Raw genomic sequence first — 26,803 nt, forward strand, 5'->3', positions numbered from 1 at the left:
TCTCACCTCAGATCTTCCTGGAACGTCGAAGGAAGCAGGTGGCGATATTCAGGTTCGACCTCTCGCGTGGCCGCCTCGCTTGGTGGCGGGACCTCAATTCCAGGTGACGGACACACGAAAACCGTGCCAGAAAACGTTCGTACGCGTCGACGTGAAGGTCGAGACTATCAGTCCGGTCCTCTGTGGTGTACTCGATAATCGAGATCGAACAGCCAAAACCGGAACGTCGTTCCGAGCAGCGTCGGAGCGACTTGATCACAGTTTCTACTCTGTTAGGGATCCGTGAAGTCGGGATATCCTACCTGCCAGGTGGACTTGTTCCTGGAATTGCTCTTCTTTGTTCAATTCTTCGTTCGTTCGATGGAAGACGGTGCGCGCGCGAACACGAGGTCCTCTGATATTGGCCCTGCGGTAATCATCGGGACCTGGTGATTTCAATGCACGGTGCGGCAGCAACGAGAGAGAAGCTCGTGATATCGTGCGCGATTTTTTCGCAGTGTCTTGGTTTCTCATAGACGGAGTACGATAAAGTCAATAGAAAGTAAATCGTGGAATATAATCGATCGTTGATCGCGAGACTTTGTCATCGAATCGTCAATAAGAAGAAACTTATTAAAAGACGGAACGTATAGAGGAAGGAACGGAAAGTTTGCGAAGAGATGTTCGAGGTGGACCAGGACGATCATCGAGGATTCTTGTGGACCAAGCTAGTGGATATGAAAGCATGAGAACGTGAGTATCCACGCAGATATCGTTCTGGTGTCGACCACGGGGAAGGAGGGAACACCGGCCTTGCTGGTTATATTCAGCTTTTTTTTCATTCCTGTTCGCTGCTCCAATTGTCTTGCCGCTAGAACGACCAGTCGAATCATGTGCCTCGTTTGATACCCGCTTCGGCGAATATTCTTCTCCGAGATATTCTCGCTGATGCTTTGATTATCGGTTTCATAGGCGCACGATTTATTACGTGGCTCTTGTATTCGCGTGATACACGTGTTTGACAAATCTGATGCGCCTCGGGGGATTCTCGCGATTCTCGCCTTCTCCATGGTGCACGGTGAAATCATTCAAATCTCTGGGATGGAAAGGGACGGAGAGTGACGGAGAAAGAGGCGTGCAACGTGTACCAGGCCCCTTCGATGTGCCTGTTCAATGGAATGCCCGCTATTCACCGGTACTTTCGCGCGTTAAGTAACCAGACAAACTGTCGCAAACACGGGAACACGCCTTTTCCGTTAACCTGTTGTCTCCAAACATCGAGCAGGCTTCGAATTCAGACTCGCGGTCCTCATATTCTTCGATCCATCTCGATATAAGGTTTCTTGATTTCCTTAACGCGATACATGGAGTACACGTACGTGGCGCGTACACGCACTCTACGTAGCTGTGTGTATGTGCGTTTGTGGGTTGTGTGCGTACGTGAGCGCACGCGTGTGTCATTGCATGTATACGTACGTATGTGCGCGCGCTGAGCGTAAATACCTAGGAGAAGGTGGGCCAGAATGGGGACACTGGTATTCAAGCGGGCATTATCGAGTGATAAACGATGCGTGGAATGCAATAAATAATTTTCACATGCTGGACGGTACCAATTTTCAACGAATCCCGATGTCACATGCTCGGGAAATCGTTTTTCTTGTTTGATTAGGTAGGAGGTTTAATTTTGGAGAATATTCATAAATCTCTGTATATTTGAGAGTTTGAAATATAGTTTTTGCTAAAATAAGTTGAGATTAGATCTTGAAAATGTACCTAATATAATAATAAATGTTTAATACGTGCCGACTTATCTTTATAAACACGTAAATTACGTGCTAAGCGTCTACTGATTAATGGGTAAAAGTGTATGGATAAGATTGTAACATATAAAATGTCCGTTTGAAGGCTTTAGATTCTTTACTTAGATTACGTCAAGAAGTATATTGTTCGCTTGCGGTATGATCATCTCATCTCTTTTGTTTTGTGTATCTTTCATCTGAAGTAGTGTTGGAAGTTTTTCAGTATTTCTTTTAGAATGATACAGTGAATATACACGAAATTCCTCTCTTTTAAATATAGGCTTTTAAGACACCATTGCCAATGAACATTCTAGTCGTCCTTGGTTTCTTAAACTTTTTTCCAGCCGATACTGTAGCCATGAAAATAGATGAACGAGACAACAAATATGTAAAAAAGAATTTGTACGAGAAATATCTAAGAATACTACAAATTTAAAAAATGTGTAGCTTTGATACACAGTGTGTTCATAAACTAACTTTGTTGGCTTATAAAATTACATTTATTTTAATCGAAGGAAATGCATGGAAATTTTTCGTATGATATTTACAACCAAATGCATGAATACGTATGCACGTCGATATTTCGTTTTACAAAATTGCGCGTTCATTGGTCACACACGCTTAACACGATGAATGAAAACCGACGAGAGACCGTAATTGGAAGTGTCGCGTTTTACGAGGACTCGTTACGATTTCCTCTTTCGATGTTGCGTAACGCGATTGAAATGCACGCGAAGTCGGCGATCTGTTCGAGCGCGACGGTGATGTTGCGAATTAACGATTGTGAAAAACTAAAAAGCAAGGTAAATCCGGAAAGACGATCAATGTGGAAAAAATGAAACGCTGGATACAGGTGCGATTTACGAGCGTCCTTAAACATTCACGACTACCGGGACGTCATGGGACGCAAATCGACCGAGCTCGTTACCTCGTTAAATCAGTAAATTCCACATAAACGAGGACTATTCTAGATATTTTATGCGTAAAGATTGCGAACAAGTTATATGTAAGAATTAATAGCAAAAATTCGTGCCTCTGCAGTTAATGATTAATAGTAGATTCGGTATAACAATTGAAAAAAAGATCCCAAACATTTGACCTATACTATATGCAAATTAATTTCAAAGTTTCCCTAGATATACATCCTACACCGACTTAAAACGTGTTCGAAGATAACGTTGACAACGTTTCAACTATTTTTACGAATCCACGTTCCATCGATAAAGTTTCCAACAAGCTAGCCTCCATTGTTCAGTCGACGTATCAATCAGATATTTTCAAAGTGTTCACGGCCGAGTGGCACAAAGAATCGTCGTTGCACGCTAGGATAGACGTTGATAAGCCTAGAACATGTTTAATATTGACAGGATATTCGCGAAATAAAATTCTTTCCCCGACCACCGACTGTCCTACATATGCCCGTTCTCCGGAAGAAGAACTTTCCAGCGTGTTCATCTTCGTCCGCGAATTTTTGTCCTACGTTCATCAAGGAGAGACTCGCAGCGGCTGAAAAAAAGAATCAGTGCGTGTCGTGGCGAGCGGAAAGCCGCGATTCGGTGATGCGTGAGACGAGCTATCCTGCGTTTATTACGGTATTGTTGTGCATGGTCGCTAACGGTATGACGTAATCGCCATTGTGGTCGCTCGCTGCGCAACGGGAGAATTCGGTCGGCGTACAGGAGGAATCGTGGAAAGAAAAGGGAAACCTCGATCGTCGTATCGTAACGCGATTACACCGGTGAAACCGAGGTAGTAATTTGGGAAACACGCTCCACGGTTCATTTAGAAAGTTTCCAGTATGATGCGTGACTTCGTTCGAAAGAAGATACATAATATGTTTCTTTACGTTCGTGTAATTTCGTGACGCAATCGTGCATTAATGTAGAAGAAGATTGTATGTTTTTAGCATTACATTTTGTGATTTTGTGAATAGAATACTTTCGAGCATGGTCAGTTGGTTTCATGTTCGTTTCTGGTTATTTTGGCTCAGTAGTTCTTGTCGTCACAGCCATTGAGACTTTTTTTGGTACCGTTGGCTCCTTTGATTAATCTCTAATATTACTTTCTATATCGTCGTTAAAAATAAAACTCATTATTGAGCTCATAACGTGACTCAAAGAGGATACAGCGTCGAACACGCAGTTTTGCCTTCACGATCATTTTCTCGGTTATATCGCAATCATAGCGTTAATTGAAAATCTAAACTCGTCATTAGAAACACGTTAAAGATCTTCTTCTATAGAAATCTCGTCAACAGAATATGATTTCTGCTCGTGGAAATACAAATTTAGAATACAATTGAAAGAATCTATCGAAATTCGAGCGAAGCTTGTTCAAACATCGTAATATATGCCAGAAAGCAATTATCGCAAGGCAGAATCAACGAAATCGTGGAAAATCACGAATTTCGTATGCAAACGAACGAAATTCGATGGAATCGTAAGTTTCTCAACGAGAATTCATTATTTCTGTCTATAAAAAGTACAGAATCTTTTTTCCACAGTAAATAATTTCCTCGAGTATCGTATCTAGAAACATACGCAAACGAACAAAATTCGATAGAGTCGCAAGTGTCTCAGTAAGAATTTGTTAATTCTATCTAGAAAAAGCGTGATAATATAAAATTATTACTTCTATCTATAAAAGCGTAATAATTTCCTCGAGCCTTCTGAAGCAATCGTAAAGATGGACATGAACGTAGAAAACGATGAACAAACAGAGTGGAATGAAAAAATGCGATTTCCACGATGCGATTGTAACACGAAATCTGTTATCTTTCGAACGAAGCGTTAACGAGGACGTACGTGTGAAAATCCCGATATGATGTTATATGTCAGACTTGTGTACCGTGAGCTCGTGAAATCTGTTGCAATTATCCGTTTGCTGGTCGCCCACTATGAAAAGTATTGGCAACGAATCGTTGCAAAAGTCGACAGGAAAGTGTCGGCGGTATTGGTCATTCTTAATAGTGCTAATGCGTTTATAGGTTTATACTTTTTAATCGCTCACGATCGAGATGCTATCGGATCAAGTTTTCTGTTAGCTCTTTCGTTTCTTCCTATCTTGTATATTTCTGCTTTTTCTTTCTCTGTTTTAAACATCCTGCAGAAGTAATTATTGAGAGTTAAGAAACAGACGCGGTCTGATTCGTTTGCATGCGTTTTGCATCGAAGTAATTACCGCCAATTAAGGCACACGTTTTCAGCTTATGAAACATATTTTACACCTTTCTGCATTTTGTCGTGGAAACAAATGCATTCTCTATTGCAAAAACAACGGTATACATACATACATACATAGATGCCTCACCATTTAACACAAACAAATTTTATTCTTTTTGCAAATCGACTGTGAAATCGCATGAAATCGAGCCTTGTTTTAATCCCGACTTCAATCTTCACCTTAACCTTAGCCCAAGTCTTTACCAAAACTTCCACTCGAGCTTGGCATTATCATATTATAAAACATTCAATTTGATTCTCTTCGTCGTTCAATTTCGCCTAATATTTCGACTGATACGATAATCTTCACTTCCAAGGTCGCACGCGGTATGTTCCACAGCGAGGTGCAGCGCTGACTGAGGACACAGAAGAATCAACCAGGAAACGGAAGCCTAAACAACGGGATCCTGATCGAGGAAGACGATGTATCGGCCGAATTTTTACGAGAGCACGTGTCTGAGGTGTGCTCAGACCGTTTACCAAGTGGACAGAGTCGGTCCACTGAAGGACTTCACGTTCTTTCACGCGGGTTGTTTCAAGTGCGCGATCTGCGGCACTAAACTGACCCTGAAGACTTACTACAACAACCAGCATACGATCAACGACAAGGAGGTGTACTGTAGCAGCCACGTTCCCAAGCCAGGTCCAGGAACCTTGGACGGATCTAGTGTAGGCATTAGGTCTGCGCTGAACGTACCAAGAAGCGGTTACGTCAATGAGCAGATCAGAGCTGGTGGCGCATCGCCGCGGGGAGTTTATCCACCTTGGTAAGGCACTCACCATCGTAACTTAACACTAGACTGCGGACTTTTATGCAAATTTATATTTTCCAGAATATAATTAAAAAGATAGAAACTTGGTATAAAATTGTTTTGGGTATTTTATATACTCTTTCATATTACATGCACTCTGTGTAATTTTACACTTTTAAATTGCCTACAAATGCATAGAAATCTGTAGTCTACTTGTTACTATAACGTCTGTGGTACTATAGATTGTTTGCCGAGGCTCGATGAAAGCAGAGTTTCCCATTGTTCAATTTTACTGATTGCTGTTCGAGTTTCGCTAGTTTATTCTGTATTTATGGTTGTACTCCTGTAGTAAGATTTCGAAGATTTCTAACATAATTGATAGTCTGTGTAAAATGAATTGTTGCTCGTGGTCATTGAAAACGGAATCTTCCGTTGTAATTTGTCCACCTTTCGTGATAGTTCAATATTCCTTATTCCGTAGAGAAGTGGTCTCGAATAATTGATTTTCAACAGGCTAAATAGCGTCGCGTTTTGTTAATAATGTTAAGCTTCGTTCCAGCGATCCTCCGGTTTGAACAGAGTGAATGGAAGCTGATAATGATTTCATGTCTTCGGGATATAGAACTTTGCGGTAGATTTGTGTAGGAATGTGTGCTGTAGACTTGCTAAGTAGGAGGTAGTAGAGTGTGTTAATTTGGTCCACTGAGAAATTGGTCGAGCCTCGGTGAATCAATTAGCACCGGGATAGGTGTATCGACTAGGTTGGAAGTCGTTTAGTTTGATTCATCTTAGAACTGGTCATAGAACATTCGTTTAGTCGAAATTTTCTTCTTAAAACAAACCTATTCAGGCTTGATTCTTTTTAAATTTCTAGTCTCTATGAAATACATTGCAATTTTAAACAATCTGTCTCTCGGTTCGTTCCTTTGTTAACAAAAATTTGTATAGAAAAAAAGAATCACAGTTACTTTCTTCATGCAATCTTATATCGCTGCATCCAGGTTAGAAAACGCGAGAAACAAATTGGATGGTGATTGATCTAACCAATGTATCCCGAAATCTTTTCTTATTCCCTGTTACGTTTATCGGAATATCAGTACAACACGACGATTCTTCGGTACTGTTATATGTATCTACAACATCGCAGCAATTCTACGAGGGAAAATAAAAAGAATCTGAGAAATACCGATCGGAATTCACAACGTAACTTCGTTACTAGAATACATTGGACGCAATCTTCCCATGATCGAAGAGACCTTGATTAAATAACAGTAATCATAATAAGGAAATTAATTACACGTAACACGTGCGGCAACTATTTAGTTGCAATTGAAACGAGAGTCCGGTTATTCGCATTGACTTGTTACCCGTTCGTGTTGTTGGTTCGTGGCCGTGTTACCGGAAACGGCTGACATACCGTGCGATAGCATGAGGTGTCATCGATTCAGGAAAAGTGTCGTGTCGTGTGGAACGTCCCGGTAACATATAATTTTCAAGTCTAAATGTGGGAGGGACGTGACACACGCGCGTAATTAAGCCGCGGCTTCTTAAGTCGCGCTTGCCGATTCCAAGGACGTGGCCTGATCGTACGTAACCGGTATTGCTATTCCAAAGGTTATGGGTTGAATTACGCTGGGAACGTTTTACTAGCACTGCTAGTAATGATACGTTGAAAACAATCGTTGAATTAACTTGAGCATTTTTCTCTTTCCTGTCTTTCCTTTTTTCTTCTTATCTCTCTGAATCTTTCCGAGTTTAATATTTTCGCGATTCGCGAGATGACAGATAAAATATCTTTTACAAATGTAGATTATAGGAGAAAAATGCGACAAGTAGAATATTTTCTTTGATTTTCTGTTCTTAAACTCGTATGATGATCGAACAGGAGAATTTTATTATGAAAGTGAATTCAAACTAAAGATGAACTGTTAGATTCAAAAATGGTCTTTTAAAAGTGGCTGATAAATTAGGAAATTTTGTGAAAGCCAAAAGTACAAACGGAGCAATACATATTTTGAAAATTTTGACGAAGTTCACTGACCTATAGATGTTAAAAAATTTGTAATAAATCCACGAGTATAAGTCCCTCGCTTTTTAAGATATTAAATACCTATCTTCAATCCGACTCAATTGAATACACGTACTTGATTTCTGAAATTGAAAACTACGTAAAAAATGAACTTTATCAATGTGGCTTTTGAAAAGCCGAGTTAATCTTGTACGAACTAAAATATAATTCATATAAATGGAATTCTACTCTACTAGATTATATCCCATTTAAAAAACGACACTCGATCTATTTTGTTTTTTAAAAATCTAAATTATATTACGGTTCGTATTTTTATAATATTTTACCAATTGTTTAAAAAAATGTTATTTCCAAGAGATTGAGAGCGTCGCAGAAAATCGCGAATTTCTATGTACGATGCATTTAAAATTCCTTAATGAGAAAGAGAAAATCATGGCTGGGCGAGGAAGATTCGTTACGATAAAGTCGCGTTAAACCTCGTTAAAATTCCATCGTTGTCTGTCACAGTTTGGATTATTCATTCTGGTTTTCTTTTTAGTAATAGAATCGTATACGACGTCGCCGTTAAACGCAAATTGCTGTACAACAGCCCCGACAGAAAATTAACGTGCACGGCTCTCCTTTACGTTTCCTGTGTTTTAATGGCTCTTGAACGATCTGCCGGAAAGTCGATCGACTCGCTTCACGTTCGGTTTCACCACTTTCCCTTCGGTGTTAAATCGAGATCGCCGTTTAAGTGGAGTATAAATGGTCGCGCGGCCTTTTGTGCTCAAACGACCCTGTTAACGGTTTGTTAACCGTGTTCCTTAACCTTGACGACGCACGATTAATGCTTTATTGCCGATTCGATTCATCTTTTACTGATTTCGATTTCATCTCCGTAAAATCGAGTTTTTTAATGATTTATAAAGGACACTAGATGTTTCAAAGAAGAAGAGAAAATTTACTTTTTACAACTATTAGTTCGTTCAGTAAATTCGTGCCGCAGTTATACTCTTCGTGATGTATTTTCCGAACACAGAATAACAAACGACTGTGATGAATGGTCTTATATGATCAAATTTAGTACAGCGGAAGCACTTGAGAGGAGGAAATTTAATTTTTCCATCTTAATAAATTACGAGCGAGATGAATATTCTTTGTTAGTATCTCTTGGAAAATTAACATAAATTCGATTTCTCCAAAGATGTACGTTACAACCGAAGATAATCATTCTTCTGGCAATTTCACGAAATTTTTCACGCGAGAATTGACGCGCAGATCGGTCACGTAACACGGACACTTCTCTACAAGTCCGTCGAGTCCTGAATTTTTTTACCTATAATTATTTGCCACAGAAATTTGCCACAGAAAGTTTGGTTGGCAGTCATTCCCGGGGCCTATATGCATACGTGTTAACCGAGGCATCTGGTTCATCTTCGTTACATAACGCATCGCCACATTGGCCTTAATCCCGACCAGGTCTTGAACAAAGTGTGAAACCGCGATTGTGCGCGCGAGAAGCACACTTGCTCTCCGGCCGGAATGTCAATGGCTGACCCGATTTCCTTGAAATAACGAGCTCGCCTCCGAGAGATTCATGCGGACGCGATCGACCAGACGATCCTGCGTTCATTTTTCGATCGATCCAGAAAACAAGTGAAATATCTCGTTGCGCGTTAAAATATAAGTGAAATTGCTTTCGATGATTAGACCGAATAATTAAACACGTGTACTACAACAAAACTTTCATGTAACAGTCTTCGTGATATAGTACAATATCAAATTGAAGCATTAAGTTAAACGCTAAAATGTCCAGCCAGTCGATTTTAATCTATGTTAATCAAGAAGCAGTAGTAATTAGAAGTGAAATACAGTTCTCATTAGCTAGATCAGAATCAGCAGGATTTTACTGCATAGTACATGATGTACCTCACAAATAAGTATAAAACGGTAAAATCTATTCGATTTGGCTTAATTACAAGAAGAAGGAGCATGTAGTGCCTAAATTAAACGAAAGTTCGTTTGGACTAATTCTTTTTCCCAATTACACCCTGCAAGCTATAAAATCGATCAGAGAAAGACCTGTTGCAACGTTCAGGAAGTACCTCAATGTTCCAAAAGAACCAGTGCAACCTCCACTAAACGTACTCGTATAAAAACGTTACGTAAAGGTCGATGGGTCGTGAGAATGTCTGAATTTAATCGTTTGGACCTCTCGAGTATCGAATGCATCTGTTTCCTGAAAATTCTAAAGCCGTCAATTTATACAGGATATTTACTGCGCCTGGAGAAAATGTGATATTCGATATTGAAAGTTTCCCCCTGGTTTTATTAGTTAGACGTGACAAGTATTCCACTTGCGATATTTTATGTCTGTTTGTATATGATATACACCCTGAATATTTTTCTGAGATTTCTATAAATATCTGCAAGTGTTCTAATACATATGGCTTGGATATGGATAATCTTCTCAAGCTTACGAAAGTATTTAACTCTTATTATACATTTAAGATGACTATTCATGCTGTACAGTAATCTTTTTATTAAATATATGTTTACAATGAATATCTTGTAATCTGTATGTACATTCTCAGATTGGTTTTATATTTGACCAATATAATCACGACAGTCGTGTCTTATTGTGACGTTAATGAAATTTCCAAATTTTGTATTGTAACATACGATAACAAATAATATGAACACAAAAGTCTTATGGTAAGCCATTCAAATGCTTTCGTGATCCGGTGTATATCGTTTTCACCATTGAACAAACCCGCGAGAAGTATGCGTACACACACGGGTTAACGCGTGTGCAGTGGAAGAATTTCTTGTAGCTACGTTTCGCGAGTTCTCTGCCTCCGGCTGACATAAGGAGCGCGCGCGTGTACGCGACAAAGACAGAATGTCTGAATACAGAGAGAGAAGAAGAAGGAGAAGAAGAAGAAGCAGCGGCTTCAGCCGCAAGTGAATGAACCCCGGAGGAGAGAACGAGCGAGAGAAGGTGTAACACATTCATTTAACCAGAGACTTTCTGGTTTCTCATAAGCGATGCGGTGCTCGTGCGCGAGACGGCTGTTGTCAGGATTTTTCCTAAGTCGAGCCAATGAATCAGGCTCGTCGGCTCAGGCCCGTGTGGTAATTAGTTCTAGGATGCTCGTTGGAACGCGGCTGAATCGTTGATGAGCTCCGCGCGAAGCAGACTTGCACGTAGGAAAACGTTCCGAAGGCCCCGTTAAAAAGGCTGACCTAGTTCTTCGATGCGCGGAATCATTGAATTTGCATGCTAAATGCCGGAAGCTGCGGCAAATGTTGCACGAGTCAGGATCACGGTTACCAGGAATTTCTTTTCTCTCGGTTCTCTTGTCGTTAAACGAAGCTCGAATCGAGTCGATGCAGCGATTTGGCTTTGGTATATTTCTTAGTCTTTTTCGTCTCGATCACACGAAGGGAAATCACACCGACAAGCGACACGGTCGAATTATTTTTCACTTCGAATGATCAAATTTTACGTTCGTCATATTTTCCTAGTATTTTTATTTTGACCATGCGAGAAAAAACTGCTTTGGAAAATGACACGACTAGTACACGCTTGTCATAGTTTTTATTATTGTCCATTTGAATTTCACCAAGAAATATCGAACAAAAAGGGCGATATCGCTTGCTTTTGCTACATTGCTACTTATCGTGCTATTTAGTTTATTCGAAAGAAGATCACATCGTATAATAACATTACCTAATTAAATTTTCCATCCATCGTACATTTTGATTTTTTGAAAGGAAGATGACATTCTATAGGAGGCAACGACGACGACGACGATCCCTAGTCCCCCTGAAGACCCGTTGCATAATTTTGTTGCAGTTACGATAATGTAGACTCGCCTAATTGTGCCAGGCACCTAAACGGACATGGTTCACCGCCGGCCACGAATTCGTCCCAGCGTGATCTTCATGGGAACGCCGGCGGAGGAACGTCCTCGCCGTACAACCACAATTATTCCGGCGACGGGAGCTACCAGTACGGGAGATTCGACGCGAGCGCGCTTCACATCGCCCATGCCCTTAAGCAGACGGAGCTTCAGAAGGGCTACAGCAAGGCACGCGAGAAGCCCATCGATTATTATCTGGTGAGTCATTCGCATAGTCCGGTGAAATCATTCGTCACGGTCACCGCCATATTAGGAGCGGGTTACCTCTATTCCAACACCGATCTGCCGCGTAATTACGCGAGGTATCGAGCTTAATTACCACCACGCAGACCATCGTTTTATCAAAATATTATTACAGCGGAGCCCTCGATTAATTCAGCTCCGATTATCCGCGGTTTGATTAATCCGAATCTTGGTTACTCGCGTTGTGCTTATTTGATGTAGAAGCTATATATACCGTCTACCATAAGTATTCGGATAGCTATTGGTTTTTAGATTTTAAATTTTCAAGATGATGAGATATTTTGATATTGACTTTTCGGGATGAACAATCGTGTCGCGATTTTGCATTTGTACTTTGTATTTGTATTTTGGACCAAAAAAGTCAATATCAAGATACTTGTTGGTATTTAATGTAAATTGGGTGGTTCTCTCTAACTTTAGTTTCTATTTATTTTATTATAAATCTGTTATTTAAATCGTATCATACGCGCTTTATAACGCAAAACATTAAATAAAGTAAAATCTGTTACAATCGTTGAATAAGTGTAATTGGTAAGTAGACAAATGTGTGTGTGCTAATGCTTATGATCGACGGTATAAGGTATCGTTATGTTTTCCTAAAGCACTCGTAATAGTTTTTGTTAAATATATATTATATGATAGATCGCAATAAACAAAGAGTATGTTAAACTAAAGACGAGGATAGTTGGGATATTTATTTCAAAAATATCTGGAGCAAGTTGCTTCAGGACTGCGTTAATTACGTTTCTTGTTTAATATAACTTCTTAACGATGACCTGATTACGAGAGTTCGCGTTGAAGTATGGAAAATCAGATTTGAATTTCACGCTTTTCTGGATATTTAGGCAGAATTACTTTTCGCCAGTCGAGTCGATAGTAATAAATAACGACTCTTACATCTATCAGATTGAACTGTCTTGTTAATCACTTAGCAAACCTCTAAGAAATAACGTGCCAAAGCTTTTTTCACTCATTGTAGAAATTATAAACGTACGCATTTCAAACATCAATCAATCGCTCACCGAGCAACAGGGCGCAATATCCGGTTTTCGAGAACCATAGGACGCTGCAGAACAAAATCTGGTATTTCGCCTGTGCTCAGCGGCGCGTGAAGATACTAGGAAGAGCGGAATATATATGATAACCAAGTTCGTTGATTAGTTGAAGCGAGAAACACGCGTTGACAGAAGATACACGCGTTTTAATGGAAAATGGTCGGAAGCCCGAATTTCCGATCGCGATGGAATGCGGGCCGGGTACCGGGATTCCGTGCCAGCAGCCGTGACTTTCATGCGCGAATCGCTTGACAAGCGAGGAATGTGTACCGCCGCGAAGACGGACCCTACATGAAAATGAGATTGCCGGCTTGCTTTTCCCATCGGTGTCGGCGTAGAAGAAGAAGGCCGAGCCGCTAGTCGCTCCACTATCGGCGCGTTTTCTCTCAATCCGCTTTCGCGTGTACATTCAGCAAAACGCCTCCCGCCGGCTACGGCTGTTATTTATAGTATTTCGTGAATGTCAGCCTACCTGCGTGCACGCTCTTACGAAACGAAAGTAGCGTGGGCAACGAGCAGGGTCGTGCACCGTGTCTACGCTTCGTTTCCTTCTGCGTCTCGTTGACGAGAAATCGAAAGATATGAACGTCCTTCGAGTAATTATTAAGTTCGTTGATCGGAGAATTTTTTTTATTAAATGTATATTAATTATTGATTTATTGGTTCATTTAGGAAGCTTGTGAGAAAATCAACAAATTTAAGGGCTATTTATTTTCGTAGAACTAGAGTTTTGTAGAGTATTTTGCACTGTTTTATTCAATGACTTTTTCTCGAATCTCTTTCATAGAAACTTTCGTACAAAGTTTCGTGACTTTTGAAACTTGCTGTTAATCGAATATTGGCGAATCTTCAAAGATGTTTCCTTAAAAATGAAGCCTTCTACGCGAAGGTTTTATTCTATACTTTATAAATTTGCATAAAAAATTGCCATCTTCTTGCTTATATCAGGATCACAGAAACACTCTGTATACATATTACTACTAACCATTTTCATCATACCGCAATAATTACAATTGTCAGTATCTAGAAAAATATTAGAAAATTATAGAAAGGAGACGAAACTGTCTCCACAGTTTCTTTCATCGTCTGATTTTTTCGGTCGTTTACGCTTCACGCTCGTTGCAATGGTAGCGGTTTCTTACGATCGGACGATCAACTTCGAAATTGTTCGTTCGAACGCCTCGTGAATCGTCAAACACTGGTGATCTGGCGATGATCATGGTTCTGCGAATCGTAGAAACCCAACATGGGTTTCCGTCTTATTGTCTATAGGTTGGGTAAAGAGAACGATCGTGGAAAGTTTACGAGAGGTCGATAATTGGGAAGCCGCGTGGGCAAACCGATCTCGGGCGTGCCCGTCATCCTCTCGAACGTAGAAAGTATGATTCGTTTTAGCTAACGGTCCCGTCGAACGCGCTGCTGGTTATTATCGATTGCAATAAAATAGAGATCGTTCTGTGTATTGAACTGTTAGAAGAGATTCACGCGATCTCAGCCTGATATCGATATTGAAATAGAAAAAAAGGAACAGTTGGATTTTATGGATTTATCAGAGCAGAATGAATTTTCACGTATAGCTACTGCGAATGGTCCTTGAATAGTACAATGCTTCAACCAAATACGAGTGTGGTAATTCAGTGAAAAATTGTAATACTCCAAAGCGTATCAAATTGTACAACTTGTAAACCTGTAATAAATCGAGCTCAACAATTCTAGCTTAATTAATATATTTGTTATGATATCTTGGATAACACGGTACTAGAATGAATACACGCTTTATAGTTAAAAACATACTAAATTCTAAACTCGGAATAAATTGAATTAGACGGGATCAATTAATACATTCATTATAACATCTTGAATAGCACGATACTTGAATCAAATATGAATGTGGTAATTCAGTGAACAATTGGAATACTTTGAAATATACTAAATTATACAACTTCCGAGTCTAGAATAAATCGAATAAAGCGGGACTAATTAACATATTCATTATAATATCTTGAATCAAAGTCAATAGTAGTTTTACGATACGATACGCGTGCGATGCAAATTAAGAATGGAATTATCGTGCTATTGTTTTATCTCCTATAAATGCGTTCCTCAGTCAAGGTTTCACGCGACGCGGCGATTCAACTTTCTTCACCTGCTTCCGTGACATCCGAGAACAATAACGACGAACGTCCTCGTGAACATTAACCGAACTGTTGCCACGGAAGAACGCGTTTCCCTTGTGTCTTCTTTCCATGACAGCGTACACACGCGAAGGAAAGCTCGCGCACGGACCCAGAATCGCTTCCGCTTGCGGTACTCGCGTACCACGGCTGACAGTTAATTAGAGAATCGTTCCGCGACCGCGGAAGAAGTCGTGTACAGGAGAAGAAAGAGCAAATGAGGGGCGGAGAGGGCCACCGTGTGCGTATCCTGTTTTAAAGAGCGATTGTGGTTCACCTCTCACGCGCCTTCGCCAACAAACGACCCACGGATGTTAATTGGAATCGCTGTTGCGGTCAATGCTGTGTGCCACAGTCTATCGGTTTTATTCTTACTTTCTTCTCGCTCCTTTTTCGGCCAGACTGGCGGATTGAACGACAGATTGGCGCGAATGGACTGATCTTGCGTCTCGGACATTGACGTACGATTATTGTGTAACGATGGAATTAAATTATTCATAACGTTTTGCTATTCATTTAGTTTTCTATTTTGGCAGACATTTTTGTGGATGTTCGTAAAGAATGTTTCTGTTATGTACATGTGATTACCATAAAGATGAGATTCTAAAATTGTACTAACAAGATCGTACTGTTGTTTGATTTTGATATTAAATATTTGTCTTTGTTGGTGTTTGAAGAATTTTAGGAGAATTGTCTATCGGTGTCCAAAATATTGAATGATCTGAGAATTCTCTAATAAATTTTATACGAATTTTTTCGTTCACGGAAAAATTAATTAGGTAGAGTATCCGAACTACACGAAGCTGACAATCTTGCGAAACTCTGTTTGAATTTAATCACAGACCGATACAAATCTTCTGTTTACGAACGACGGGATTAGCAAGATGGAATTGAATAGACAGCATACGCTTTTTATCTGTATCGCTTTTTATCGATACGCGCGAAGAACCAGAGTCTTATTGAACGTGACAATTTTTAGTAAAATCGACTTTAGCAAAAACGTATTCGCGGATCAAACACGTCTGTCTGTTCGAGGGAAAAGCAAACAGCAGTTGGAAGGTTCGTGACGGAATCTTGGTCACGAACCAGTCACGAAAACAGGCATCAAAAAGAATTATATTTCTTTAACGGCGCTGGCAAACAGATCGATCGAATTAATCCTATTAATGAGATTTTTTATTTTATTCTATTTTATTATATCCAAAGAGAACAAGGTCTTTATCAAATCTTTTAGTTAGCACACTAAATAAAATGAAAATCGCGATATAGTTCAATATCCACGAACTTTGAAATGAAAGATTCTATCGAACGTAGAATATGAAACGATAGCAAACGACGAAGACGGTTCTTGGCTATTACAAGAAGTGTTTCTCCAAACAGAAAACAGAGAACTCTATGGTATGGAATGCTGGTTAACCAGTCAGTTGTAGTAAAGTAGTCACAGGAAAGTGCTTCTTCAATGACGCGAGTAAACAGATGGTCCGAATTAATTCTATTAGCGCGCTTTCTCATCGTTTCGTCGATAATTTTTACCGATCCACTCGAGTGCAAACGACAAGATTAACAGAACAAGTAACATACTATGACCATCGATTTGAAAATAGCAACCTCTCGGTCGTTACAAGAAATTGTTGTCTCTTTTTTTTTTTTAGAAAAAGCCTAATTGCATCTGTCGCCGCGAGAGGCTGAGGCTCGTCTAAGCAATTTCAGCAAGCACAACCGCAACATTCCTTACTGTACAGAGCGATTCGACCATAGAGATAGAATCTTACAGTTGTATTTTGTATCTCTGAGGTTTTTTATGCAAATAATTTGCTGTTAATTCGCTATAAATATTCAAAAAGATTTTATTTTGCTTGCGTTATCTACGTTGCAATTTTTTCAATTTTTGTTCGAACTAATTTTACGTGATCCTCACAGTCTGTTCTAGTTTCTTCTCGGTATGTCTTAATACTTTTCATGTTTCAATACATGACGCATCTATAAATTTTCAAATATCTCCGCCGAATCGTTTCATACAACTCTTAAAAACTCTAAGCGTAAAAAGAAACAGCTTCGAAATGTCAGTGCTCTCTAACATTGTCCTTATTTGCGGTTATTTCACGCAATAACGTGCGCTGCTATGACGTAATTGTAGCGTGGGCATCTGAGTTTGTACGCGCGACCGACTTGCGCAGGAAATTGCTTGCGTAACGCTATACCAAATCCGAAGAAACCCTTTTTCAAACTGAGTGTCTACCTGTGTTCTATCAGTTACTTTGTAAAGAGAAAACGAATCCACTAATGCTCCATCGGTACTCGTTTCTCTTTCCCTACGAACGTTTCGATTTGTCGAACGATTCTGGAGCGCGCATCTCGTTTCCAGCCAGAAGGAAAGCAGAAACGCGGCGTGAAAGTAAAGCCGACAAAAACTGGACGACCGTCGCTGGGACGTTTAGGTGCGGCCTCCGCTTTTTGATAGACGAAGAAGATACCTCGGTTTAATTGCAAGCCATCCCCGGTGAAACTCGTTCGAGTTTCTGCTGAACGCGATTCCCGAAACCGATCCAACGAGTTCCTTTAAATTTCCCGCGCGACAGACGAGGAGGATATGCAAAAAATTCCGGCCTTCTTTTTCTTTCATAATTAAGAGAAAGGCCCTTGATGACCCTTTTTTTTTTGTTGCAATTATCAGGATCGAGATGAGCAGACGCGACTCGAGATGAAACATCGCAAGGAGGAGGATGACCTCTATCGGAAATTCGCTCACCATCGTGAGGAGGAAGACAGACGAATTCGAGAGGAATTTAGGGTACGTACTTCTTTCATCTTCAACCGAATTTAATTCTGTCATATTACACGTATATACAATTCTGCTAATACTGTATTTGTGAACTAGATGATGCAATTATGGAAATAAATAAAAACGGAGTTAGTAGTTTGTATTAGAAAAACGTGAGAACATTATACAGGATGTTACAGTTAAATAGGTCACCTAAATATCTCTTTCATAAAATTAAAGTGCAAGTATCTCTTGAACTGATCATTTTCAGACCCAGGTATCTTAATATTTTTGTCTAAAAAATAAAAAAAGACGCACCGATTGCTGTATAAAAAAGAAGAAAAAAAAATAGAGTAATTCGTTTAAAAGAATACAGATGATCTTGAGATCTTGAGAAAAAATTGAGAGCCCCTTCTTGGATTGAAATTAAATTTGAAGCATGAAAAGTTTGCAACAGGGTTAATTAATATATTCCAATTTAAATTCCAAGTACCTGGAGAAGAAAATCGTTTTGGGAATATCTGGATCAATATCGAGCAAGCTCTGTGATTAAAAAATCGTGTTTCTTAATTGAATAGGACGAATGGGAGAAGGAACTGGAGGAACTATCGGCCAGATGGGAACGCGAAAAAGGTGGAAGAGCCCGAGCCCAACAATTTCAACAAGAGAAGGAGGACTTGGAGAAGAACATGACTCTTCGTAGGGACAAGAAAAAGGAAAGTCTCACGCGCAAAATGTTGGAGCACGAACGGTACTTATTACCTAATTAAGCTGATTCTATTGCACGCTGCTCTGATTACGTTCATTATGAAATGCAAGAAAGGCAAGCAACACTCTTGGGCTAGCTGACCCACGATTAACCCTTTGATTTGACGATTGTTAACTTTTCTGCGGGAAAACTACTCATTTTCACCTACGAAACTTAGTGTCAGAGACTAAAGCAACAAAGTATTTCCTGGTAGTGTAGCAAGTATTTTTTACACAATGGGATTTACATTGTAGAAAGTGGATTAGAGCGTTAGAAAGAAAATCGGGTGAGATTTTTCTTCGTTAGTACTACATTGTTATGTCCACGTTCTATATAATTTTGCATTTCTTCTAAGAAAATGTTGCATTTTGTTTAGACAGCAGCAGTCGAGTTCATTAAACATTGAACAATTTTACAAGAACTTCTCCTTTCTCTTTCTCAGTATTTCACGAATGAAGTACGATCGTTCTACTTGCTAATTATCAAATTCCTTCCTGGTTTATTGTATCTATTGATGATTAAGTTTCACTGAAGTAATCTAAAATTTCAGTTAAATTCTATGGAATTCATTTGGAAAAAAAAGTTAACATTCGATAGGCGCAGTTAAATGTCGTTTCGTATAAGAGAAAATTTATTTTTAGAAGTACAGAAAGTGATTTCCATTCGAATCCGTAGACAAGGTGTCTCGTATCTTAACGGAAAAATATGCGAAACACTCGCCTGAAACGTCGTATGAATTACTACGTAAGACATCTCGTCTACGTATGCACATATTAAGAAAAACATCCGTGAGTTTAATAAACTTTCCTCGAGTTATACAAAAAAATAGATACATATTCATGAGCCGAGGATCAAGCGCATCCTACGCAGGATCATAAAATACAGAGATTTTAGCAAGGAAATATTCCCCCTCGAGAAATATGAAATAGCAAAAAAGAAAAAAAAAAAAGAAAAAAAAGAAAGAAAAAAGAAAAAGACAGATCAGAAGTCGAAACGTTCTTCTTCAAATCAAGCGAATTTTACACGAACATCGTCTCATACGTATATTAAAATGAAAATAAAAAAGATTCATTATTTTAACCACATAATCAATTTACATCTTTGCCACATACCAAGTAAATTTGGATCTGAAGATATTAAAATCAGAATGAAGTTTCAACGTTTGCATTAGGATTTTGAGAATTGGTCTTTCGCGATTCTCTGATGAACCGCGAATTCTCGTAACTCCTGATCAATTTTCAGGGCGGCGACCGCAGCATTGGTGGAAAAACAGAGCTCGGAGATGTTGGAGCTGATCAATGAGGCAAGAAGCGAGTATATGCGGCAGGAGAGCCTGTATCTCGACGAAGGGGACGGTTATGCCCAGGAAGCGCCGCCTTTGCCTTATCCATCGCGTGCTCCACCCCCACAACCTCCTGCCCTCGCAAAGTATCACATCTACAATGATCCTCTGGAGTTTGCTGACATGGATCAGATAGCTATTTCGGTAAGCCCCCATCGTAGTGCCAACCCCCTTTAACACCGTCATCCCCTTGTAAATGTAACGTCGAGGAAGAGTCGAAAGGGGGGTGTGTTACACCCGTGGAATTTTAAACGGGCGGCTTGGAATCGGTGCGGACCGATATTTTCATATATTCGAGACGGCCTCGCTTTTATCCGGTCTCCGTCTATACACGAAGACCTCGCGTAATCGATTTACGACCTTTCTTTCATTCGAAGGATAGCGAGGAAACGGTTGATCGCCTATGACAACGGTGTCGTGTCGAGGCTATTCGTTATGATACCATTGAACGGTACGGTACCATTAGCGGAATGGAAGGGTGAAAGAGGTATTGTGCTAGTTCTCGTGAATGTTTAAGTTATACGGAGTTGGTGGAAATTGGGTAACGAGTAGAGTGTGAATGTTTCTATGAATTTGTATTTTTATGGATAGAACGGAAATGGAATCAAGGTCTCGAAAATACCTTTCTTAACTTTATTTGCGAACTTAACTTTCGGAACTTAACTTTCGGAACTTAACTTTGTTCGCGATTTTATTAAAATTCTGTTACACTAGGAAACTATTTAGGTAAAAGTTTATTAAAATAATAGAAATTGTTATTTGGAATTAATAATAGAAATAATTTAATTTAACATGATTTTATGTGTCTTAACATTGCTGAGTCCATCGTTCTTATTTTATGTTCTTTTTTTTGTTCTTTTAATAAATCAGGTAGCCCAAGAAGATCAGAAAACATTCACAGATCTGGTACGGCAGTTGGTGAGCAGATGCGGATCAGATATAGAAAAAGCTAGAACGATATTCCGATGGATCACCGTGAAGAATCTAAACACCATGCAGTTCGACGAGAATCTGCGCGGGGACACGCCTATGGGCTTGCTGAGAGGCATAAAGCACGGAACTGAAAGTTACCACGTTCTGTTCAAACGACTATGCAGGTAAACGCAACTAATTTAACACCTCAATGATCTTTCTCACGACACGCCCAAAATAATAATTCACCCGTAAAACTGGTTCCACGTTTCAAAATTATATGAATGGAAACAATAATGATAGACTAGCGTTTCAAACGGACCAGAAGTTTCACACATTGATCGAACGTATTAAATACAGTTGCGATCTCCATTATTTCGATCAATCGTATATTTTAGATTTGATGTTCTGTTTTTCGTGACTCACTTTGCGTATCACATTCTTACAGTTACGCTGGATTGCACTGTGTGGTTATAAAGGGTTATAGCAAGTCGGCTGGTTATCAGCCAGGCGTTTGCTTCGAGGACAATCGATTCCGGAATAGCTGGAACGCAGTTTATGTTGCTGGTGCGTGGAGATTCGTTCAATGCAATTGGGGGGCACGACATCTGGTCAATGCCAAAGAAGTTCCTCGTCCTGGTCAACCAAAAGCTAAGAACGATAGTTTGAGGTATTTCCCTGAAACCTACCTTCTATTTCGAACATTTGACATGACAGTTTTTTTCAATTATTCAACCTATTCAACTCTTCGTTCTTCGCAGATACGAATACGACGATCATTATTTCCTGACAGACCCGCGAGAGTTCATCTACGAGTTCTTCCCCCTTCAAGAGGAGTGGCAATTGCTCAAACAACCGATTTCGCTCAAAGATTTCGAAGAGCTGCCTTTCGTGCGTTCGTTGTTCTTCAGGTAATGCAACTCCTTCGTCAAATACTCGTTAAAAAACTAAATTCCTTAACTTTCTCGCTTAACAAAGTTCCGTACCCAATCATTTCATTAAAACTATTCATAGCATACACTATCGACCATAAGTATTTGAACACTAGCGAATATTTAGTACGAATCGAGTGCTATTCGTTGCTTGTATTTTTTAATTTTTTGTAATGAGTAAATCTATCAATTCATTCGCATTATGTTTTGACGCGAATAAATTAACGAACTTACAAGAGACTTGTAATAAAGAAATTAAAATTTATTAGAATCTTCAATAAATGTAACGAGTAGGTGTCCTATATAATACTTATGACTGACTGTGTACACGGAAAAAAAGAATTTACTCACGTTTTATGTAAATTCGGCAGGTACGGCCTCTACTTTCCGGATACGAACACGAATGCCGTTATGTACACGGATTCTACGGGCGCCGCGACTGTCAGGATAGCGATGCCGGCTCACATGCAGTCGTCCCTCATTTTTCACTATAATCTCAAGTTCTACGACAACGATGGCGACGGATACGACGGCGTGTCATTGAAACGTTTCGTCATGCAGGTAACTCGAGATACTTTGCCGCGAAACGGCTACGGAGAGCGACATCTTTTCACGGTTTTACGGGCTAATTATCCGCTAGCCGCATTCGTATAAACTAATTAAGGAAGTGTCATTAAAGGAAGAGACCCTTAATAGGAGTTTAAGAATCGTTTGCTAATGAATTGCTCGCCAAGAGAAATTAATTGGCCAACAGAAATTCGCAAAAGGCTCGTAGTTAGGTGGGTTCAGGTCTGTTTAAACATCGGCATTTCCCATGTTTATGACGATATTAGCGTTTTCCAATATTGATTTTCAATGTGGCCTTAACGAGCTGTTTGGACAGTCCACGTAATTAGTCAAATCTTAACGACACTATATATCAGGGAACTATTTACGTTTGTACAGTGTTATGTATGGATGACACAAGCTTTAAGATTAACTGTACAATTTTTCGAAGAATTTTTACCGTTAGGATATTACATATTAAGATTTTATTCGGAAATTTGTGTTCGTAGTCTGTCGTTGGGAATATCGTTGCGTTTCGTGTGCATGCGCCCTGTTCAGGGGCTTTTCTCCTGGATATTTTTGCCAACGCGGTGACACCCAAGGAATACTTAACCGGGGAGCCGATGAAGTTCAAGAGCGTGTGTAAATTCAAAATTGCATGCGAGGAATTGCAAACAGTGATGGTACCATTGCCAGACTGCGCGAGTGGCGAATGGGGTCCAACCAAAGCCACGAGACTGTTTGGTCTCATACCAATAACTCATCAGGTACACAAATAAGGCATTTTTAACTAACAATAATTAAATTTTATCCAGTCACAAACTTCCAAGGTTGAAAAATGTAACTCGAGACACTTTTACGAAAGAATTTTAGTTTTATTGAGAGTTTTATCATGTCAATTTGAAATTGTCAATTTCAAGATTTAAGGTGTTTCTACAAGATATATATCGCTCTAACAAAAGCTATGTTTTTATAACCACTGTTTTTATAACCAGGAGGCCTTAGTGTTCGCTGGTCGTGAGTTGGAGATCCAATTCCGAATGTCGCGACCGCTGACCGACTTCATGGCGACGTTGCACAAAAACGGAATCGAGGAAAAACGACTCTCCAAATACGTAACGCACTCGATCGCTGACGACGACGTGGTGACTTTCTCGATCAGCTTTCCCGAGGAGGGTCAGTACGGTTTGGATATTTACACCAGAGAATCGACGAGTCCCACGAATGTTCCCCACGACATCACCGGTGAAAAGCACCTGCTCACGCATTGCTGCAAGTATCTGATTAATTCCAGCAAGAGAAACTAGCAACGTCGACTACGATTTCGTATTTTTATGCATATAGTATATATACAATATAACGATTTCGCTGGATCGATTCGATACATGGATACGAAGAAATACATCGCGTGTATAAATTGGTACATGTGATGAGACTAGACTAAAGGTGCTGCAAGTTCTTTTATCATCGTGTTCTTCTCTATTTCCTTTATTTCTACGGATACATTCCTTCTAAACTACGAATTTGAGGAACTTCGAGTGACGTGTAAGAACTAATCTACGAGATTAGCCTTTACTTGCCAGTAAACTATTGACTAAAGAGTTAACTAAAGAGTTGATCAAGGTGACGATTATACAAAATGATTTTCACGATTATAGCCAAGAAAACAAAGGGGGAAGGTGGTTTTCGAACAACTGATTCTTGAAACTTTGGCACGAGGAACTTTGAAAAATGTCACCGAATGCGAGAACGATTCCGATCTGACGCGCTACCTCCACGTTCTTCGTAGTTTGTAATAACGATTATTATCTTATTTGAGATATGTTTGAGGATATAATCATTAGATTGTAGATATTTATGCAATGTTCATGTTTTTATAAACACGACTGTAAGACATGAGAACTTAGGAGAAATTCGTTACACCTATTAAACATTATAACGAGTATTGTACTTTCGATATTTGATATATTTCTGCATATTATGTGCATTCTATACATTTTTGCATCTTAAAATGTTCCACAAACGCATAAAAATCCGCAGTCTAATAATCTTAGTCGAAGGATAAGTTGTGTTTAATAGGGTCTTTATTTAAAATTCGCCGATTCTTTTGCGCGGCGACCATCGTGTCGTCCGTGTTTCAGCGAGAAAGTTGGCAATTATAAGTTAACCAGCTCTGGAGATCGACCATCGCGCTCCGACCGCATTAATCAAACTTTCTCGCCTCGACTCGAAACATTAATCCCAATTATCTCGGTCCGCTTTAACTCAATGTCGAGAATCGCGTTTCGTTTTTACGCGTTCGAGGTATTTGGACAGAATGGAACGAGACTTCGTTACGCGAGGTGCTTTTGTGTATATGGATTATGCACACGATCCGCTGATCTTTCGATCGGTCGATAAAAACGAGCAAAATTATCGATCGAGATGAAGGATCTATGAAAATAAAATTGGCGAGGAATGGTTCGTTTTCAAGAAAGCGCATGCTTTGTTCTCAAGTCTTCTAAGTTCTTCGTATTCTAACGATGGTATATATAAAGCATTTCCTCTTTTCTTGTTGCGAACGACCATAACCGCAAAATTGTTACACGAAGCGGAATAATTACAGTGGAAGCTTTTTATCTGAATAAGTCGGCGTAAGAATAAGACAGTTGGGATAATCGAGTATTTTTGATAATAGTTTACTAGCTACTGCCTTCAACTTTCCATAAATTCGAAATAATAAAGTATAAAATAAATACGAATAACAAAATATATAGGAGCAGAGCTCTCTTTTAAGCTCCTCAATTGTGCAAGAGGACCTGACGTTCAGAAAACTAAAGTTAATGTGAAAGCTATATTCCATTTTTGATATAGGGACTTTTTTCTAAATACAAACAAATGATTGCATATATTCGCTATAAGAATACGGGTTCATATAATTAGAACTAAGTTGACCATAAATAAGCTCGACCTCGTATTAATTCGAATAATAGGAGCTTAGATATAAGTTCGTATATCTAAAGCTGAGTATTAACTTGTTCGTATAAACGAGGTTCTACTGTATTTCGTTTGTCTCTAGGACACCATAAGGATATACGACATTCCATTTCAGTAATTATGTATCTAGGTTCGTTCAGAGAGATTTTGAAATCACGAAATTTTGCGGCTACGGTGGTTTCCGAAGTTCAGGTGCTATATGTTATTCTGTCAGGATTAGCTGCACAATTCTAGTTATTCTCGTACGCGAGAAACGCGAAAGCGTTGAACTTTTCAAGCGGAAAGTTTTCAGCGATAAAAGCTATATAATTGTTAATTTTTGTAATATGAATATCTTTTATCTTTCTCTCTCTCCCTCCCTCCCTTCATCTCTCTCTCTTTCTCACTCTCTCTCTCTCTCTTTCTCTCTTGTCTTTGTTGTTATTCCGAAGTTATAACAACGCTTACGCAAAGAAAGTTCTCCGCGATTCCTATTACCGGTGAAATAAAGTATAACTCGAGCTTAATATCCTCTTTCTCATTGTTTCATTCTAACGAGCATGTAAATTAATTTTTATACATATTACAGATACGTAATAAAGACTCGTGTTCTTGTAAAGAAAAAGGAAGTAATAAAATCTAATTTTGTGGAAACTTGGCGATATCTAGTTCATGCAACATAAGATAAACTTGTAATTATTTTTTTTATTCAATTATATTTGCCATTAACATTCTAATTAATTTAAATAATTAACTTATGTATGTACAGTAGGATATGGAAGTATTCTTGTAGGAACATTTAATGGATATATTATGTGAGTTGTGTAAAACATTTGGAAATGTTAGTTGCACTATAGTAAGATTCGACTGTTATGATCGTATTAGTAAAATTTGAAATGGATCTGAAAATGCATGTAGAAATTGCAGAATATTTGCTATAATCATATATTCAGTCAGAAATAGAAGTATACAACATGAATATTGATTTCAAATATATGTATGTACATAATTAATACTACAGATATTTGTAAAAGCTTTCTGAGGTAAGTGTTGAAATACTTTTATAAGTCACTGTATGTGCGTATATGTGTAGTTACCTTTTTAAAATGGTGTCGGTGTCCCGCTTCGTTCCCGCCACGAACTTCATCAGTTCTCCTGCAGATGACAGCACCATCTTAGTTTCGTTTAGTGCCGTCCAATACGCGTTTCGATTAAGCGCGGCAAACGAAAAGTTCGTGGCTTGTGACAATACTTTAAACTGTGCCAGATCGAAGATAAACGGAAAGTTTTACTAGTCCAAATAGAAAACTAGAGACTTCGAACATCCAGCGTACATTTAAGTTAAAGTTGGAAACATTCTGAACGAACTGCGACGAAACCGGTGAGTCTATTAACACTTTCACGTTATACATTACGAAGTATGCTTCGACAACGCGTTATTATCGAC

The 26,803-nt window shown here is 39.2% G+C and overlaps 1 protein-coding gene across 3 annotated transcripts; it reads left to right on the forward strand.

The window, feature by feature from the left end:
* Positions 1-26,010, forward strand: Hil (peptidase hillarin). Of its 3 annotated transcripts, none has more exons than XM_072002813.1 (12): positions 1-732; positions 5,317-5,766; positions 11,622-11,886; positions 17,835-17,951; positions 18,500-18,672; positions 19,912-20,155; positions 20,882-21,108; positions 21,372-21,593; positions 21,685-21,834; positions 22,227-22,416; positions 22,911-23,168; positions 23,397-26,010. In XM_072002813.1, the coding sequence occupies exons 2-12, from the start codon at positions 5,423-5,425 to the stop codon at positions 23,706-23,708; spliced, it is 2,502 nt and encodes an 833-aa protein (XP_071858914.1). In that variant the 5' UTR covers positions 1-732; positions 5,317-5,422; the 3' UTR covers positions 23,709-26,010. The 3 variants fall into 3 exon arrangements, with proteins under 3 accessions (XP_071858914.1, XP_071858916.1, XP_071858915.1); XM_072002815.1 differs by having other exon boundaries at positions 11,655-11,886; XM_072002814.1 differs by lacking the exon at positions 1-732 and adding an exon at positions 3,506-3,527.
* Positions 26,011-26,803: the final 793 nt, after the last annotated feature.

This window comes from Bombus fervidus, chromosome 4 (assembly GCF_041682495.2).
Source record: "Bombus fervidus isolate BK054 chromosome 4, iyBomFerv1, whole genome shotgun sequence".
Taxonomy (NCBI): Eukaryota; Metazoa; Arthropoda; class Insecta; order Hymenoptera; family Apidae; genus Bombus; species Bombus fervidus.

Excerpts from the sequence above, each read along its gene's own strand:
- Hil (XM_072002813.1), top strand. The coding sequence starts at position 5,423 with ATGTATCGGCCGAATTTTTACGAGAGCACGTGTCTGAGGTGTGCTCAG. Across the intron at positions 18,673-19,911 it reads AAAATGTTGGAGCACGAACG|GGCGGCGACCGCAGCATTGG; the intron begins GTACTTATTACC and ends ATCAATTTTCAG. Across the intron at positions 21,109-21,371 it reads CTGTTCAAACGACTATGCAG|TTACGCTGGATTGCACTGTG; the intron begins GTAAACGCAACT and ends ACATTCTTACAG.